The following is a 20219-nucleotide window of genomic DNA, read 5'->3' on the forward strand; positions in this document are numbered from 1 at the left end:
GCACCAAGCAATATTTGCATAGTTTAGGTAACAATGTATAAATGAAAAGTATATGTATTTCAAACAAGTTTGGTTTAAAAACTGTTTAGATTTATAAAGTATACCAATATTTTTGAAATTTTATTCTGAATTACATTTATATGTTCTCTCCAATTAATATTTTCATCTAGAATTACGCCCAAGAATTTTAGCGATATTTCCCTTTTCATTAAATTATTATCAATAAAAAGGTTCGGTAGTTTCCATGGAATATTTTTTTTCTTAGAAGCATGATGGAATAATGTGTATTTAGTTTTAATGTTTAGGGGTAGTTTATTGGATTTAAACCATTGGCTTAGTTTATCAAGTTCTTTGTTTACTGTTAAAAATAAAATATTAATATCTTCATTGGAATAAAACAAGTTAGTATCATCGGCAAATAAAATTGAGTTTAAGATATTATAAAAGTTGTTTAAATCTTTAATATAAATTAGAAATAAGAGGGCTCCTAGTATGGAACCCTGGGGAACACCGCATGTGATTATTATCCGTTAGTCATATTATCCGTTTTTCCACCTTCGTATGAAATATATTGCTTCCTGTTATACAAGTAACTTTTAAACCAAGCCATGTTTGAATTTCTTATACCGTAGATTTCGAGTTTGGATAAAAGAATTATATGATCAACGGTATCAAAGACTTTGCTTAGATCTATAAAAATACCTAAAGTATACTTTTTTTCATTTAACCCATTAAATATATCATGTACAAGATGTAAGATTGCGTGATCAGTAGAATGACCAGATTTAAAACCAAATTGTTTATTGTACAAAATATTATTTTTGCTTAAGAAAAAATAGAGTCTATTATACATAATTCGCTCTAGAATTTTTGAAAAACATGTAAGAATTGAGATCGGCCTATAACTAGTAACGTCATAAAAATCACCTGATTTTAAAATTGGGACAACTCTAGCGATCTTTAACTTTTCCGGAAAAACTCCCTCTTTTAAAGATAAATTTAATATATACAAGGGCGGGATTGTGATAAGTTTTATTGAATTGATAATGATGCTACTACTTATATTGTCAACTCCTATACTTTTTTTGGGCTTGATTAAAGAAACCGCGACTAATAATTCTTCTTCAGTAAGTTTATCATTAGACATAGTATTAGTGTTATTAGAAACCAAGTATGAGTTAAAGTTGGTTTGAGAGGATTCAATTTTTGATGCTAATGAAGGACCAACATTTACAAAAAATCCATCAAGTGTTATCAAAGCCAAAAGAAAGATATGTGTAATAAAGCAGTTATCAAAAAATTTATTAGTAATTATGTTATCGAGTAAAGTAGAAGAACTTCTTTACCGATATATATATATATATATATATATATATATATATATATATATATATATATATATATATATATATATATATATATATATATATATATATATATATATGTAATGATAGATAGCATATACAATAATCGAGCAGTCATTGCGCAATGGTTAAAACGCTGACTTTAAAATCGTGAGGTTTAAGGTTTGGTGTCAGCTATTTCCATATTGGCGACATCGGTAAGGGAGAAGTTCTTCTACTTTACTTGAAAACATAATTACTAATAACTTTTTTAATAACTGATTTAGTACAGCTATAATAAAAACTGATTTGACTGATCATTTTCCAACATTTCTTATTACAAACAGCATAATACCTAACACAGGGTGTCCACTCGCTGGAAAAACTGGAAAGGGCTGTTTTGGAAAAACATGCTGGAAAAACTGGAAAATGTATTTGTTGAGCATATATATATATATATATATATATATATATATATATATATATATATATATATACAGAGGTGGAAAAAGTAAAATAAAATTGTACTCAAGTAAATGTAGTGATACTTGAGTGAAATTTTAATCAAATGCAAGTAAAAGTTACCGGTCGAAAAGTTTACTCAAGTAAAAGTAAAAAGTAGATAATTAAAAATGTACTCAGAGCAAAAGTTACTGCATTACTTTTTTAACAGCCTGTGAGATAACAAAGCTGTCGAATAAAAAAGCAAAAATAACGTAGTCTATTCTTTTCTGCATAAATTTAAACTATAAACTTTTTGTTAAGTTTGAGAAGCAGGTGGTTTTCAAAATTGGCCGATCTTCATCTGAGGAATCTTGCCCAACCTGCTCCACTTCGGCCATCTGGTCAATGTGTTGTCTCACTTAAACCAGACCTGTTTAAAAACAAAACGATACATCTTATATTTTTAGCAATGCAAAGATTCATTTTGCTGAACTTAAACAACAATCGATGATTAAGTAGTAAAAAAGTAGACAAAACAGATTGACCCAAAAAAAGAGAAAACCATACCTGCTCCTATAATTTCAGTCCTATCAGTCCAGGTATATTGAACTTTGGCAAAGGAGTTGCTGCAGCAATCGGTTCTGGGTCTTGCATCATTCTACCGAAACGTTTTTGGACACCATCCTGAATTTCTTTATTGGGCAGACACATTTTGGAGAATGTCTCAAGGCAGCTGAATTTTGTTTGTAACTGAAAGATCACTGGCAGGAGCCATCCCATGTGTGTGTTGGCCTCAGACTGAAGAATTTCCATTGCTTTAACAACAGGTTTCATACAAGCGCAATATTCCGTCAGGAAAATAATTTCAACTGGATTCAACCTGTTGGACCCACAACAAATATAAATTTATAGACATTTCTTGCACGAAGAGGTGTGGAATAAATTTTTAAAAATATGAGAAGAGGAATTATTTTGATTATTTTGATGAGTATTATTTTATACTTATTTGATTACACTGATTAAATTATATAAAAAAACTTACATTTTTACTTTAAATTCTTCATACACATTTCTGATAGCATCGGAGCCTTTTTCTTGTAAGATCCTTATATTTTCTCCACATCCATGTATGTCGAGTTCCACCAAATGTGATTTGGCTTGATGAGCTGGAGCTTGCATTTCTTTTGAACAGTTTCTGCTCCCAAGTATAACCGACCTGTCTTGTTCCACATTGCTTGACATTTCCTAAAGGCAGCTCGTGATATCCTTTTGTATGTGTTATTGTTTTTTTCTGCCGAGGCAGCATCAGTTGTGGCGACTAAAATTAACAAGTGGCATGCACACCTTTAATGCGGAGGAAGCTGGTACTCAAGACCACTGTCCTTTTTCAAGATGTCAAACGTGTCAAGGTACTTAGATTTGGACTTTTGGCGAAAATCTTGTTCTGATTCCGACTTCCTGATTTTGGCTTTTCTTACCAAAAATATTATATGCTTTGATAAAGTTTGAGCCGCTGCCTGTTGTAGTTTTCACTACTTTTTCCCTTATTCTGCATTTCCAATGAATGTCATCAAGAGTGCCTGCCGGGACCTTAAAGGTGTGTGACCCCCACAATTTCAGGCAAGCAATTGCGGCAGATCTCCTTTCCAAGGTTTCCTCATCAATAAATCTGTCATCCCTATGAAACTTTGCTGGTGTGCAGACCAGCAACCAGTAGTTGTTGCAACATACCTGATTTTACTGAGAATTGAGAGCAAAGTCTTCTTTAACTGAATGGCAGCATCGTCAATTCTGATCCGAAGAGACGGTCTGGATATAATTTTGCAATGCGGATTTAGTGCACGTAAAAGTTTTTAAAAAGCAGGTTGTTCAACTAAAGAAAATGAATGAAGACCGTCACAAATAAATTGGATCATGAGCTTGTCAACCTTTTCCTGTGACAAACGTTTCTTTGCACCCATAGCAAACATGCCACTTATTTTTCCTTGCTTTGCTGGGATTTCTGGAGGCTTCAGATTTCGCATCCTTGTTATCGCAAAGTCACTGAAGGCCTACATCTTTGATAGATGTTAATCTGTAAAAAAAGTATTTGTCATTATTTTAACCAATGTCATATTCATTTAACATGCTAAATTTAAAATGTTTGCGTGAAATCTTTTAACACCAAATATTATTCGGTGTTAAAAGTGCTAAAATATTAAAAAAGTATACAACTAATATTAAATTACCTCAACATTTTTGCGGAGGTTTGAGGTAAAATTTTTATATGCTGCTACTTTAGTCAACTCGGGCTAACACAGTTTACACTGCATGATAAAGCTGTCGCTTTTCTTGCACTTGAAGTCAAAGTGGTCGCTTAAATATGGCCACGGATTTGCTTCAAAAGAAGTTGGTTGCAATTCCAATTCAGCTGGGTTTGCATCTAATTTGTCCAACTCTATTATTTCTTTACTCAATACTTCAAATCGACAGAAAACGAACGTCGTGTCTGTCGACTTTAATTATTAAAAAATCGATGTTTGATTAAAGATTTGGATAATCAATTTAAAAATGTCATCTGTATTAAAGTGACCAAAACTAAAAAAAAAACAAAAAACAAAAAAAATTATATATATTTAGAACTATTATATTTAACTGATATTTTTAAGTGTGCGTTTATTAATACAAATTATACAATTTTAAAGTATGTCATTATATAATATTCATTTCATCAGTTAAAGCATGTTATTTCTTCTATCTTGCTAAAATAAGGCATAATTATATAAATAACCATCGGACCATCGTTCATTACCAAAATGATACCTATAAGTAAATTAAACTCGCAATTTCTTTTCGAACAAATTAGCATTACTATCCAATCAATAAAGGAATCATCGGGTCAAGTCAAAGCCATAACATGTGATAAATAGAATTAATCAGGCATTTTTTTAAATCTTCGAAAGAACAGTTCCAAATAAAACCTGGTTGACTAATGATGGTATTTTCTTAATCTTTGATTATGTACATTTGCTTAAAAACATTAGAAATAATTGGCTTACTGAAAAAACTGGTCAACTTATTTTTTATGATAAAGGAGTACATAAAGTAGCACAATGGGATCATCTTAAAAAGCTTTATGAACTTGAATCCAAAAATTTAGTTGAATTATCTAATTTAAACGAGGTTTCAATATTTCCAAGGCCAATTGAGAGGCAGTCCGTTTCTACCTGTTTAGGGATATTTTGTGACAAAAATTACCATGCTTTGATTAACCATCCAGGACTGCAGCATATAACATTGTTATTAACAATGTTATATGATTTTATCAACATTGTTGTATCGTGGTGGAAAGTTCTCAGTGTTAAGGGAACAGGTGCAAATATTAGATTTAATGATGAACTTCAAGCAGTAATTAGAGATCCTAATGACAATAGGTTGGATGACATTTTAAATTTTGGAAATATGGCTTTAAAGATGGCTGGAAAGCAAGGTAAAAGAAAGAAACAACTTACTTGTGACACTGCACAATCAATTTACCACACGTGCAATGGTGTTGTTGAACTATGTCGATCATTATTGAATAGCTCACATCAATATGTCATTCTTAGTGAGTTTTCTACTGATCCATTGGAAAAAGAGTTTGGTAAATTGCGACAAGGTTCCAGAGGCACATATTTTATAACAGTACAACAGGTGATTGAAAAATTGAATATTTCAAGAGCCAAGCTTTTACTGTCACTTGATAACCTGGCTGTTGACATAAGTCTTGATACAACCCATTCTTGTCCAAATTGCGGCTTTTTATCGGATGAGTCCTCTGCTGAGATATTTGACAACTTGCCAGATCTTGAATCTTTCATTTCTCCTGATACAAATATGACACTTATATACATATCGGGGTATTTAACTCGTAAAGATATCGAACTATCAGAAAATGAGCTGCTAGAAAAAACCACTTTTTACCACCAAAAATATGGACAATACATAGGCTCAATTGACCGTGGTAGACTTAATATTCTTACTGATAATACCTGTCAATGGGTAATATTTTCTTTTATAATTTTCAATGCGATTAATGATCAAGTATGCAGAGTTTCATTGAGCAATATTCTAATGATGGTATCAGAGTTTTACAACTTTGAGATGCATCGACATCATGGATATATTCTTTCAAATATTTTTTTAATTAATTTATGTAAACTTCTGACTCCTCGTTCAAATAAAGAACTAGCTCAAAAAATATTAAAATTGTCATGAATTCTTAAATTATTATTGTAATCTTATTGCAAACTTTTTATTGTAATTTTATGTATATGATTGTTAACTTGTGTTTTACAAATAGAGTGTTCAATGTCTTTTTTCTTCAACTCTGAGTTTCACCATTACTTGATCTTCTGGAAGAGTTACTAAATCTCAAAATATAATAGGTTTTGAGATTTAGTAACTCTTCCTAAAGAACCAGTATTGGCAAAACTCAGAGTAGAAGAAAAAAGATAAGTGTTTTTACTAATATATATATATATATATATATATATATATATATATATATATATATATATATATATATATATATATATATATATATATATATATTTATATATGGCATGACTTTGATCTTTATTTTATTGTTTTGTTTAATTAATTTGAGAAAAATTAATAAATTAAGAAATATTTTGTTGGAATTTCAGTTTGTTATTTTAAAATAAAACGTTTTGAGAGTGAAAAGTTTATTGAGTTAATAAAAAAATTACTTAAACACATTTTTGTTTTGTTTTCGCCATTTAAAAAAAGGCTCCCAGTCAAATACGATGTTTGCGCGATGGCAAGGCCTTCAGTATAGATCGCCGTGATGGAAAGGCCTTAAGTATAGATCGCCGTTTAAAAATAGGCCCCCAAGTCAAATACGATGTTTGCGCGATGGCAAGGCCTTCAGTATAGATCGCCGTGATGATAACTCATTTTCAATTCTTCATATTAATATTAGGAGTAACAACTAACAACTAACATAGGAAGAAACAGCTAACGTTCTAGTCACTGTGTGTACAACATATGCAACAGAGAACAAATATTTGATAATCGTTTATGCGACACAAAGATCACAAAAGTAATCAATGGAGCTGTCCAGTTACGTAGACCTGAGAGATGTGATAATATAATCAGATTGTAGATATCTTTTAGGTAAGAGACATAAATTAATGTAAAGACTATTTAGTAGGAGGAATAAAATTTAAAATTTAAATAATGGCGAACAAAACAAATTTAATGACAATTAACTGTGGAGTCCCCCAAGGATCTATTCTAGGACCGCTTTTATTTCTCATTTATATAAATGACTTGAGTAAATTTTCAAATATCTTAAATTCAATTTTATTTGCCGACGATACTAACGTATTTTATTCTAATAAAGGTATTAATATTTTGTTTGCAACAGTGAACGAAGAGCTTGCAAAACTAAGCGAATGGTTTATATCGAATAAATTGGCAATAAATGTTCGAAAAAAACAAAATATACTATCTTCCATCGTTTTCATGGTAAAGACAACATTTCTTAAAACTTCCTAAGCTTTTTATTAATAACTCTTTTGTCATAAGAGAGCGTTCTTTGTTGATTCTAAATGTAGTTTTAGATGAAAATGTAACATGGAAGCACATACGTTTAATCCAAAATAAAATCTCAATAAATATAGGCCTTTCATACAATGCCAAAAAGTTGTTAAACCAAAATTGTTTGAATTTCATTTACTTTTCTCTTATTCATTGCTATCTAAATTACGCTAACGTTGCTTGGTGCACTAATGTATCTAAAAATAAAAAGCTTCTAGTTAAACAAAAACACGCTTTAAGAATACTCGACCTATTTCAACTTAATCTATATCATATTCTTATATTTATGTTCAAAGTAGATAATAAAATGGCACACATTTTATTCAATTTATTTTTTGAAAAAACAAATCATTTATACCCAATAGGATTTTCAAATAACAATTATATTCAACCAAAAACATATTATTCTGCGACTAAGTTCTCGATTGCAATCAGAGGACCTAAATTATGGAACACGCTATTGGATAATGAGTTAAAAAAAATTTCTTCCCTTGATCAATTTTTAAATAAAAAATAAACTTTTGATAATTGACAACAAACGGGGCTTCTTCTGAAACTTTTAAATAGGACTCACTTGTTTTTTACATTTTTTTTATTTATTTATTTTTGATTTTAATCTGAATCTTTACCTTTCTTTGATGCTCATGTTTTATCTCATTTTTATTTATTTTTAAATTCGAAATCTTTATAAATAAAAGTTTGAAAAAAAATAAAATTTTATATATATAAAAAATATTTTTATACTTGCATTTATATATGTACCTTATGCATATCGTCGTTGGCCAGGTAATATCTCATTTGTGTAAAAAGCAAAATTTTACAGGAGACTGAAAAAACTATATATTTCAATGAAATGAGGTTTTAAAAGTAAGAGTAAAAAACAAATAACTAACAAATTATATTATAAAACTTATAAAAACAAATAACAAAATTATTTGTTCTTTGTTGCATATGTTGTACACACAGAGTGACTAGAAAGTTAGCTGTTTCTTCCTATGTTAGTTGTTACTCCTAATATTAATATGAAGAATTGAAAATGAGTTATCATCACGGCGATCTATACTGAAGGCCTTGCCATCGCGGAAACATGGTATTTGACTGGGCCTATTTTTTAAACAGCGAAAACAAAACAAAAATGTGTTTAAGTAATTTTTTTATTAACTCAATAAACTTTTCACTCTCAAAACGTTTTATTTTAAAATAACAAACTGAAATTCCAACAAAATATTTCTTAATTTATAAATTTTTCTCCAATTAATCAAACAAAACAATAAAATAAAGATCAAAGTCATGCCATATTTATATATAAATATATATATATAATTATATTTGGATGAATAAAAACAACTGATTAGCGGGACTTAAAGTTTCATGCCCGAAGGCAATCGTCAGCCGTTAATACAAACAAAAAACGTAAACAAACCGTTACAAAAACCTAAAAAATTACTGTAGAATGACATCTGACGTTATAAACAAATCTACGTAAAAAACAAATCAAAAAACAAAAAACAAAAAGCCGTTATAGTTTACTAGTCCCCTGTGTCAAATAAAGATAATAGGAATTTTTTTGAATGTCGACACTGAGATACGATTTCGTTTTTTTTATTCAGTAGGTTTTTTCCATTATGCGATAAAATTACATATTTTTCGTAGAGACAAAGGTGGCATATTTTTGTTGCTAGATTGTAAGGTTTACAACGTTTGACAATTTTCCATTCTATAATGGGCTTTATGTTTTGGTCTTTTAAGCTCCATACTTCCTTAGATAGTTCTGTGTCATTTCTATATTTAACTGATGCAAATGATTTGAGATGGTTTGCGTATCTTAGTTTAAATGGTGTATTACTAATGCCAAAATATACTTTTTTATTACGATCATGATGACTGGAACTTACGGTTGCTTGATAGACAATATTGTTAGATAAACATTGATTGTTCAAAGGACAAAATGCTTTATCTACGCAGTTACATTGGTTGGTTTTTAATTGATTTTTGTTGTGTAAAATTTTGAAATTATGCGAATTTATGATAGATTTTAGGTTAGGCATGCAACTGTAGCTAATCTTAATAGAATTTCGGTTGAATGATTTATGTAGCTTGTGGTCGGCTGGAAAATGTAAGTCAATAAGGGCTAGAAAACGGTTTCCTATTTTTGTTTTGACGTTTAAGCTGAACGGAGGGTTATACCAAATAATTTTACGTTTACGTTGCTTTTTTTGTTGATTTTGACTTGAGATTATTTGTGGTTGGTAGGTAAGGTTCGATTTGTATCCCGATTTTTTTAAAGCCTCTTCATACGGTGGAATAGCCTTTTTGAAGAATATTTCATTAATTGACATGGAAGATAATCTTTGTTCAATATTGCGAGGGATTGCTTTTATTATGCTTGGAGGGTGGTTAGAATTGTAAATATATATATATATATATATATATATATATATATATATATATATATATATATATATATATATATATATATATATATATATATATATATATATTAGTAAAAACATTTATCTTTTTTCTTCTTCTCTGAGTTTTGCCATTACTGGTTCTTTAGGGAGAATTACTAAATCTCAAAACCTATTATATTTTGAGATTTAGTAACTCTTCCAGAAGATCAAGTAATGGTGAAACTCAGAGTTGAAGAAAAAAGACATTGAACACTCTATTTTTAAAACACAAGTTAACAATCATATACATAAAATTACAATAAAAAGTTTGCAATAAGATTACAATAATAATTTAAGAATTCATGACAATTTTAATATTTTTTGAGCTAGTTCTTTATTTGAACGAGGAGTCAGAAGTTTTAATCAAATTTAAATTAATCAAAAAAATATTTGAAAGAATATATCTATGATGTCGATGCATCTCAAAGTTGTAAAACTCTGATACCTTCATTAGAATATTGCTCAATGAAACTCTGCATACTTGATCATTAATCGCATTGAAAATTATAAAAAATATTACCCATTGACAGGTATTATCAGTAAGAATATTAAGTCTACCACGGTCAATTGAGCCTATGTATTGTCCATATTTTTGGTGGTAAAAAGTGGTTTTTTCTAGCAGCTCATTTTCTGATAGTTCGATATCTTTACGAGTTAAATACCCCGATATGTATATAAGTGTCATATTTGTATCAGGAGAAATGAAAGATTCAAGATCTGGCAAGTTGTCAAATATCTCAGCAGAGGACTCATCCAATAAAAAGCCGCAATTTGGACAAGAATGGGTTGTATCAAGACTTATGTCAACAGCCAGGTTATCAAGTGACAGTAAAAGCTTGGCTCTTGAAAACTAGTATAAAAACAATGTACATATTGAGCAAATATAGTTTATAATGTAAACATTGAAGATATAATTCATTCATTTATTTTACAGAAGCAGTGTTTATCTAAAATGCATGAATTTATTTTATATTTAAACAGACAAATGTCATCTGCGTTTACAGCTTTTGATTCAGATTATTTCAGATATCTACAACTCGTTAAGAAAAACTATATTTGCGAATGTCGAGTTGACATTGTCGCTTTCGAACCTTATAAGTATGACCACGGGTATATTTTTATATAGACATTTTTATTTTTGTTATTTTTCTTACTTGAGTTTGCTGCTGGACTGCGTCCAGCATCCAGGAGCGAAAAATTTTTGATTGGAATTATTTTGGTACATTATTATTATACTACTCATACATTTTAGTTGCTTAGTTACTAACATTACAACAAATTTCTATTAAAGAAATCTTAAGATAAAAAGAAAAACGTATCCTGTAACGGAGAAATCACTCTCAAACCTTAAAGATTTGCTTCACGAAAAAGTTATTTTAATTCAACGATACCTTTTAGCTTTTAAGCAGATGAAAGAGCAACCAGTTAAGCGGAAAGATCAACTTTTGTGAGATTGACGGATCAACAATTCATCAACTTCAAAAACTGTAAAGTATACTTTCTTTAGATAATAAATAAAAATAAAAAAGTTACTTTAAACTATATTCACTTTATAATTTCAAAAAAGTATCATATTTTAAAAAACTTGATCTGATAATCAACGGATTTTCTTCGGCATCTATTTTCCTCTTGTTAAAACGTTCTGGAATACGTGTACTAAGGAGAAATAAAAAAAACGATGTTAAAGCGATAAGTAGAAACGCAAAGTATTCGTTAAACGGGAATCCAAGGCTTTTTTTCCCCCTCAAACCATTCTCTACATTTTTCAATGACCAGGAGTAAGCAATGCCAAATATAGTCGGTCCAATCGCTCTTAAAATAAAACAGTACATGTATGTATATAAATATATATATATATATATATATATATATATATATATATATATATATATATATATATATATATATATATATATACATATATATATATACATATATATATATACATATATACATACATATATATATATATATATATATATATATATATATATATATATATATATATATATATATATATATATATATATATATATATATATATATATATATATATATATATATATATATATATATATATATATATAATCAATTCTGCGAGGAGAAAAAAAAAAAAAAGGAAAAAAAATCATGAAAACAAATCACACTGGCCCTTAACAAACTCAAGATCGATAATAATGTCAATCCTTTTTATACTTTTTTTGTAGATCACAAATCTGTTGAAATTAAAATCTTAGCTGCTTGTCCATGATTTATAACTAACTTTTAATTTAGTCATTAATTCAAAACATATTTTTTGATCTGGCATATGGTAATAGAGAAACTGTAAGTTCTAAAGTTGTTATTATTTATTAATTGCAGCTATCTGCAATACTTTTGAAAGTTATCATAAATCTACAATACGCAATAAAACCACACTTTTGCATACTATAAATCCAATTGGACCACTTGCCTAGTGAATTAGAATCAAAAGAAGTAAAAAATTATCGATATTTTCATAATTAATGTTAAAAAAAAACGGGGTTCAAACAAATAAAATTAAAATAAAAGTGTTATAAATGTCTCAAACTAAATTCCACAACAGCTTTCATCAATCGCTCCCCATACGACACATTATGATTATATTAATTTGATATCGTGATCAATACTTTAAAAATTCCCTATGGATTGACTCTCCGGCTTGTTCAGATACAAGTCCTAGTCCATAATCTGATTTCAGTTCACAAAGGCATTGTTCAATGTGTTTAAAAATTACGTGCATTTTGAGAGTTTCAGATAAATCTGTTGCCTGAAATATTGTTTTTAAAACTTGCAGGTAATGAGATAAATTGTGCAAAACCTTCCCAGTTCCAAAACAACATTTGACAACATTGTCCATTGCTTTTAGCAATGAAACTAAAGGTAACAACAATAACGGGCTAACTTTACCAAGGACATCAGCTTCAAGAAGTTTATCTGCATATTGAAGTAGCTTACGACATGCATTACTTTGAAAGAACTCACCCTAAACAAAATATACGAATTAACTCATTTTGATTTTTTGATTTTCTCTAAATTTTTTATCAAGTTCTCACCTGGTAATTTTTTGAAATCAATTTTAACTTTAACGGCCATAGCATGGCTTTTTCTCTGCCTAAAAGTGGCGCAACTCCGTTCCAAAAAATATGATTGACGAATCCGTTTAAATGTAATTCAGGAAGAGGGACATATATTAAATGTTTATTATTAAACAGGTGAAAATACATTATTAACAGAAAATTATTTAAAACATGTTGTAAACTTTTACCTGTCATAGCATTTTCTCAGATCACCATATGTTCGCAAACCTGCACATCTATTGTTCAAATATTTCAAAGAAATATCTATATTGCAGTTTACATCGCATATATTTTCTTCCTCCTGTGTAATTAATCCTCGGAGTGACAGTAATTTAGCATAGCAATATGGACAAGGATTTGTTGAAGTGGCTGTCTGCAGACCATTAACAACCAAAATTAATTTAAAATCAGCAACAAAAACAAAAGGAATCCTATCTAACTTAATTAGATTAAACAGCAGTTTCACGTTTTCATAAGATTCTTTGATTCGAGGTACTATACAAAGCATTATTATTCTGTGAACACCTGTTAACTTTCCTTTTTTGCCTTTTTTTAGCTGTACCCCCTTCAGAATAAAGGATCTTTTTTTTTAGGAAAGCTCAGTTCCTCCAACTTTTTTAACTCTTCAGTTTCATCCTCAGTTAATTCACGATTTACCTCTGGCTGATAACTTTCTGGTAAAATTGTTGCACTCATTTTTAGAAAACCCTAGTCTCCGTCAGCCATTACCTAAATTAAACAAATTTACTTCTGAAAATTATATAACAAATTAAAAATTAAATTTTAATGCAAATATAAAATACAATGATACCTTAATGAATACTTTTTCATTATTCTCTCTAGCTATCATCACGGCATCCACAATATCTTGTGAGTCTGCCAACAAATTGTTCTCTTTGCTTTTTCTTTAGATTCACCCTCTACTTCAAACATATCTTGTGTAATCTGATATAAATTTTTCAAAGATTTAGATTTTTCTGGTGTTTGTTCTCTGTGATAAGCAGGAACAGCCTTTTTACCTATATTGGATCTAATAAAATTAGTAAATTTCTCCATCACATTTGAAGATACTCCAGTATTTACCTGAAAGTTATTCACCCATTCGCTTGAAAAGTTGACTTTTTTGGCTATATCAGGTTTTAAAACGATTTGTGATTTGTATCTTCCTTTTGAATGAAGCTCTAAGCAGATGTTTTTTTTACTTGAATCTATTTGATTATCTGCCTTAGTTTTAAGTAATGAATTTGTTAACTGGTCTTTTTCCTTTCCTAGTAAGTTTTTGTTTTAAAAAAATTCAATATTTTCTGCTGATTTAGTTTGCTTGCAATTATGGGACAGTCCCTTTCCAATATCTGATTTGCAACACGAACAAATGATTATTGAATTTGAACCTTTATTACCTATAAATTTTGAATAAAAATATCATTCTTTTCGTTTATTATTATATGTATATATAAATTTAAAAGCTTATAATATTTACCTGAACAAGATTTTTAAGAAATCTTCCTAATTCCGGCAGCAGCAGTAAGCCACGTCTTCAGTAATGTTAGAAGTCAATCTTTTTTTAAAGCCTCTTCCTTTAACGACGGATTGATGACCAATATACCTTGCTGTGATGCATATATAGCAATTGCATTGTCTATCTCCTCTAGTTCTAGTTTCTTTTATCAAAAATGTCTTCGTAGTTTAACATTTTAGACAATTTTTTATTTTTAATTACTTTGTCTTGCTCATTTAGTGTTATTCTGCAGGTACCACATATACTAAGAGGATATTTGCTGTTTACTAGGTCAAAATCTGAATTTATATACATTTTAATTTGTTCAGCTATCTTTTCTGTAATTGCAAACTGCTGAGACTTTTTTTTTGAAATTATTCTTTTTCCACATGGTGCACACTCTTTTATTCTAGATTCATCATGATTTGCTAATTTGTTGGGCATATCAAAAGTATAATACTCAATACTTATTTTTAAAGATTTAATTCATAATTTTCCAAAAAATAAAGAAGTGGTCAAAGATAAAAACTTTATACTTATAAATAATAATAGTTATTACTTCTCACATTTGTTGTTATTTCCGTTTATAACTATTTGATAAAAGCTCAAAGCTTTATTAGTTAAGTTTAACAGAGTTTTAGTTATTTAGTAACACAAAATTTTTTAAATTAAAAAAATATACACAAATGCTTTAAGTGATTTAATCCGGACAATGATGTTTTTCGGAAAAAAGGTTGATTTGAAAGTCATTTAAAAATCTTGGACAAGCAGCTAGGATTTCAACAGATTTGTGATGAACAAAAAGAGTTCTTAAAGGATCTGGAAACAGTGTGTGTATATATATATATATATATATATATATATATATATATATATATATATATACTTAAACTTTTAAATGTATTCTACAAAATAGAGTGCTCAATGTACTTAAAAGAACAGAGCAATTATAAATTAGTAGATAATCACTTAACAAAATTTTTTTTTCATTTATCAATGTGTTTTATCAATAAAGACTTATCAGAAAATTTTTTTTTCTGATGAGTCTTCATTAATGAAACACAGTGATAAATGAAAAAAAAGTGATTTTCTACTAATTTAATATATATATATATATACATATATATATATATATATATATATATATATATATATATATATATATATATATATATATATATATATATATATATATATATATATTAAATTATATATATATATATATATATATATATATAGTTCTATAGTTTGTTGGCTTTAGGAAGAGCGGAAGGAAAAAAGTGATTCTTACGCCAACACATACGTCACTTTTAATTACTTTTGACTTTCGTCCAACATTTCCGTGTTGGACGAAAGTAAAAACCATTAATTTAATTACAAATTAATCGTTTTTTAAAAAAACCACAAAAACGCAAATTTAATTGACCAGAATGTTTTTAAAAACATTCTGAATGTTTTTATAACATTTTGAATGTTTTTAACAATATAAACAATGTTTTTATTTTTATTTTTTTAAATAAAATGTTTTTATTTTTATTTTTTTTAATAAAATGTTTTTATTTTTATTTTTTTTACTGTAAATCATGCGCGGAGTGTTGCTACATCGACTATCTTATAGCCTGACTCGCAAGGGAGTGCTGCTACATCGACTGACAAATAACCTGACTCGCAAGGGAGTGCTGCTACATCGACTGACAAATAGCCTGACCCGCAAGGGAGTGCTGCTACATCGACTGAGGGTTTGGTTGGGGCAGGCAGTCTATCATTATTAAAAAAAAAAAATTCCGGTCTTGCATTTTAATTTTTACTTTTTGTCAACAAAATATCGAAAAAACTTTCGGACAACATCTAAGGGTTCTATATATATATATATATATATATATATATATATATATATATATATATATATATATATATATATATATATATATATATATATATATATATATATATATATATATATATACATATAGGGCCATACCCAAAAAATTTAAAGGGGAGGTGAAAAAAAGGACTTTTGCCGACAATGGTCGAAAACAAAATTTTTGCCGAATTAAATATATTTAAAAATATTAGCGTAAAATATCAAAAAAAAATATTCATAATATACAGGGTTTTCAGAGTTTTTAAATCTTTTTGAAGTGTAATTAAATCTTTTTAAATAATTATTTAACCCCTTTAAAAGGTAATTTAATCCTTTTAAAAAGTAATTTAATCTCAGAAAGATAATTACATTAAATGTTATGTTTTGCGAGAAAATGATTTCTGTTTATCAAATTTATATTAAATTTAACAAAATATAAAATTACATTAAATGAAATTTTTAACTAAAAAATTTCTCTTTCAAATACCTTTAACAGCCCACTTCTTGACGTGATTAAAAAAACCAATACAATCATTTATTGTAATGCCATTAACTCCATTTGAAATAGATGCCACTAATTCTTTGTTGATATTTGGATTTTCAGATTTGATTATATTTTTTTATTTTGGAAAACACTTCCACAATTGGATTTAATTGTGGGCTGTATGGTGGTGCATACAACAGACGAAAAACTCTCCGAACAACGATAGTATAGTCTGATAACTTTTTGTTGTATTGTATTAACTTCACTTCTTCCGTGTTTGTTTTTAGTCGATGTACTAATACCGAATTCTACCTAAATAACTATATTTGCATCATTAAAAGCCTTTATTTATAGTTGTTAAAGATTTTTGTCATCATGAAGATTTTCTTTTAATTTCTTAAGGGTTATTGCACAATAGGTATCAATTTTATCTTTAAGGATTCAATAAGCTCACCATTGAGCTTTTGTTGAGGACCTCTCCTTGATTGTAAACTGGCTATCCAACCAGTTCTTTTTTTTAAAAAAGATTTATGATTGACGTAACAGCTTTGACATTTATTTCAAGCTCTTCGGATATTTGTTTCGGTCCTATATGATCTTTAAACGATCATCTTCATTTATGATTTCTTTGTGCATATGTAACTGCATTAATTTGCCTTCTAGCTCTCTTTGAATATTATTATTTTCCTGCATTAATTTATGAATGTATTTTTGATCAAAACCTTTAAAAAACAATTAAATTACTTTTTAAAAGGATTAAATTACCTTTAAAAGGGATTAAATAGTTATTTAAAATGATTTCAAAAAGATAAAAAAAACTCCAAAAACCCCATAATGAGGCAAAACCAACAATATCAGTATAAGATTTTTTTTATTAGTTCTGTAACTATTAATAAATCAATAGTCTGTAAAAAATTGCCTTTTATAACTTTTATATTTAAATATACATTTTCCAACAGAATAGAGCACTCTTATACATTTAATATAAAACCAATAATGCCCAACTAATATTAAATAATAAAGTATTCATGCTTGCTTTACTTAATTTTATTGTAATGCGCTCCATGATTTTTAAATCATGATTTTTAAATCAAAAGAAAAAATTTAAACTTTTAATTTTTTTTGACGAAAGAAAAAATTTAAAACTATGATGAATTTTGATAATTTGACATTTTATAATAGGACAAGAGTAATAGGTCACGTGATAAATATAGAGTGTCAACTTTGTTATTGAATTTTTAAACAACATTCATTTAAGAGTAAAAAGCAAGATGAAAGGAATCGAATCTTTTTATACATGGTTTGTGGTTTCTATTATTTGATAATTTATATAACAAAAATGTATTTTAGATCATTTATTAATAGAAGATTTGGAATTGTTAATAATAAGTTTGTTAATTAAATAAATGGTTTGGATGGATTATCATAATTTCATTTTCTTTTTTTACTTATGATGTTATGAAAATGTTGATATTTTTGCAAAACAAAAATAATTTCATAAAAATAAAAACTATTGCTCTAACTAAATACACACAAATAATTGCAAAATAATGAATGAAAAGTAAACAAAAAATACACATATCAAAAACATAAAATCAATCAGTAGGTGTTACTTTAGCATTCATTTAGGGTGGTACAAACAAATTTAAACTCTAATGTCTCCTCAAACAACAGAATCATGCAGCAAGAATTTTTTATTTTCAAAATCATTTCACAAATACTAAACCTCTTTTTTATATATTTTTTTTACATAATTTTTTTCTTTTATTTCCAACAAAGCTGCAAGCAACCACTATTAGAGTTTGAAGTTATTGGGAGAGAAATGATGAAGTTTATAAAGCAAGATAATGATTAACAGGCGAATTAAAAGATTGCAAATTATATGAATCAGGAAAACAAGATAAAGGGAGCAAATTCCAAAGAACTAATGTTAGAGGAAAAAAACTAGGCCAAAAAGAATTTTTGGAGCAGTTAGGAACAATCACAGTATAAGGTCTTAATTGAATGACAAGTAACACGAGAATGAAATTTAGTAGATGGCACAAGGGATGCTAGCTCTTTAGAGCAGCACCCATTATTTTCATATTTTCTATATTTTTGCCTAAAAATGAAATGACAGCTTTTCAAAAATGTGCATTTTTATACTAGAAAAAAAAAAGAATAGGAAAGATTTCCTCTGAAAATCTTAGATAATGAATTATTATATTTTTAACTCTTTATTTTGAAATATATTAAACCAGGAAGTTCACGCCTACTTCCTTACCGTGACGCAAAAATTTGTCCAGAGCTCGTTTCGAACCTGGACCTCCTGCTTATAAAGCAAGCGCTTTAACCACTGTGCCACGGCCGCACTAGTTGAAAAACTGCTTGTGTGTTATGCATGAAGAAATGTTTTGATGAAATCACACCTTTGATAACCAGATCAGAATTAGTTATCAAATTGATCTGGACATTTTAGATAAATGCATACATTCTGAAATTTGCTCTTTTTGTTGAGTTTTGCAACTTAAAAGAGCTCAAGGTGCATCAATTCAACTCCCAGCACTATTTAATTTCTCTTTCATTCAGCCAAAACTCAGCTGACGTGGCATAGACTGCTGTTGTGTCATCTGTCAAATGGTTATTCAAAACTGAATGTAAGAAGCCTAATTGCAGCCGAAAGTGATGAAGACCAGGGCCATCTTGAAGAGATCCTAAAGGAGAAGGAGGGGGCAAGGCAGTTTTTTTTTTGGAGAGTAATGCGTTTGAAAAATTTTTTTGCCAACTAAGATCTATAAAAATAGGCAGTGCTAATTATAGTATTTATAGCAAAGAGAAAGAGAAGCAACATAATGATGTGATAATGTTGGGAGGTTGGTTGCAAGAGCAATTATGTTTACAATGCACCTTGCAACTTGCAATTTTTGCACCTTGTCTAAAAGAGAAAGAGGATTAAAGATCCACCCAGATATGGAAACAGTATTCCATACAAGGACAGATTTGAGATTTATAGAGATAAAGAATAGAATCCAGAGTAAGAAAGTGTAAGCATGGTAAAAAGATAACCTTAGCAGATGCTAATCTGTTTGTTAACCTAATTTATGTTTGGCTAGGCACTCTTTTAATCAGAAGTAAAAATTTTCTAGATTTAAGACAAAAAAAACTGGCATCACAAAGTTGAATATCACTCCCCCCCTTGTAACAAATCATCACAAAACTGGTAACCCCTTCCCTCTCTCTTACTACTGCATACGTAATTTATGAATGAATCTTAATACTGCAATGTAATTTGTGAATGACCCCTACTTACTTAAAACATTAGTGAACACTATTATGAAGCAATGTTTTAAAAAAAGCTTTTATCAAACAAAAGAACAATACTAATATGTAATAATTTTTTTTATTCAGTAACATATTTTATTCAGTAACATATTTTTTTTATGATTTAAATTGTAGCAAAATACAATAAAATG

At 28.5% G+C, this 20219-nt stretch overlaps 2 protein-coding genes across 2 annotated transcripts in view; both read right to left on the bottom strand.

Annotated features, from left to right (window-relative positions):
• Positions 1–523: 523 nt before the first annotated feature.
• LOC136082650 (uncharacterized) lies at positions 524–3029 on the bottom strand. The gene is made up of 2 exons (XM_065802064.1): positions 2830–3029; positions 524–824 (listed from the first exon to the last, which is right to left on the bottom strand). Exons 1-2 carry the CDS (start codon positions 3027–3029, stop codon positions 524–526), a joined length of 501 nt encoding a protein of 166 aa, XP_065658136.1.
• Positions 3030–11310: 8281 nt separating this feature from the next.
• The window catches only part of LOC100214368 (uncharacterized), a 135483-nt gene continuing 126574 nt past the window's right edge, over positions 11311–20219 (bottom strand). Inside the window, exon 15 of the mRNA XM_065801454.1 lies at positions 11311–11635. Coding sequence (XP_065657526.1) covers positions 11374–11635 — 262 coding nt within the window. The 3' untranslated portion in view covers positions 11311–11373. The remainder of the gene's footprint in view (positions 11636–20219) is intronic.

This window comes from Hydra vulgaris, chromosome 07 (genome assembly GCF_038396675.1).
Source record: "Hydra vulgaris chromosome 07, alternate assembly HydraT2T_AEP".
Lineage (NCBI taxonomy): Eukaryota > Metazoa > Cnidaria > Hydrozoa > Anthoathecata > Hydridae > Hydra > Hydra vulgaris.

Excerpts from the sequence above, each read along its gene's own strand:
- LOC136082650 (XM_065802064.1), bottom strand. The coding sequence starts at position 3,029 with ATGTCAAGCAATGTGGAACAAGACAGGTCGGTTATACTTGGGAGCAGA. Across the intron at positions 825-2,829 it reads GAAGAATTTAAAGTAAAAAT|CAAAAATAATATTTTGTACA; the intron begins GTAAGTTTTTTT and ends TTTTTTCTTAAG.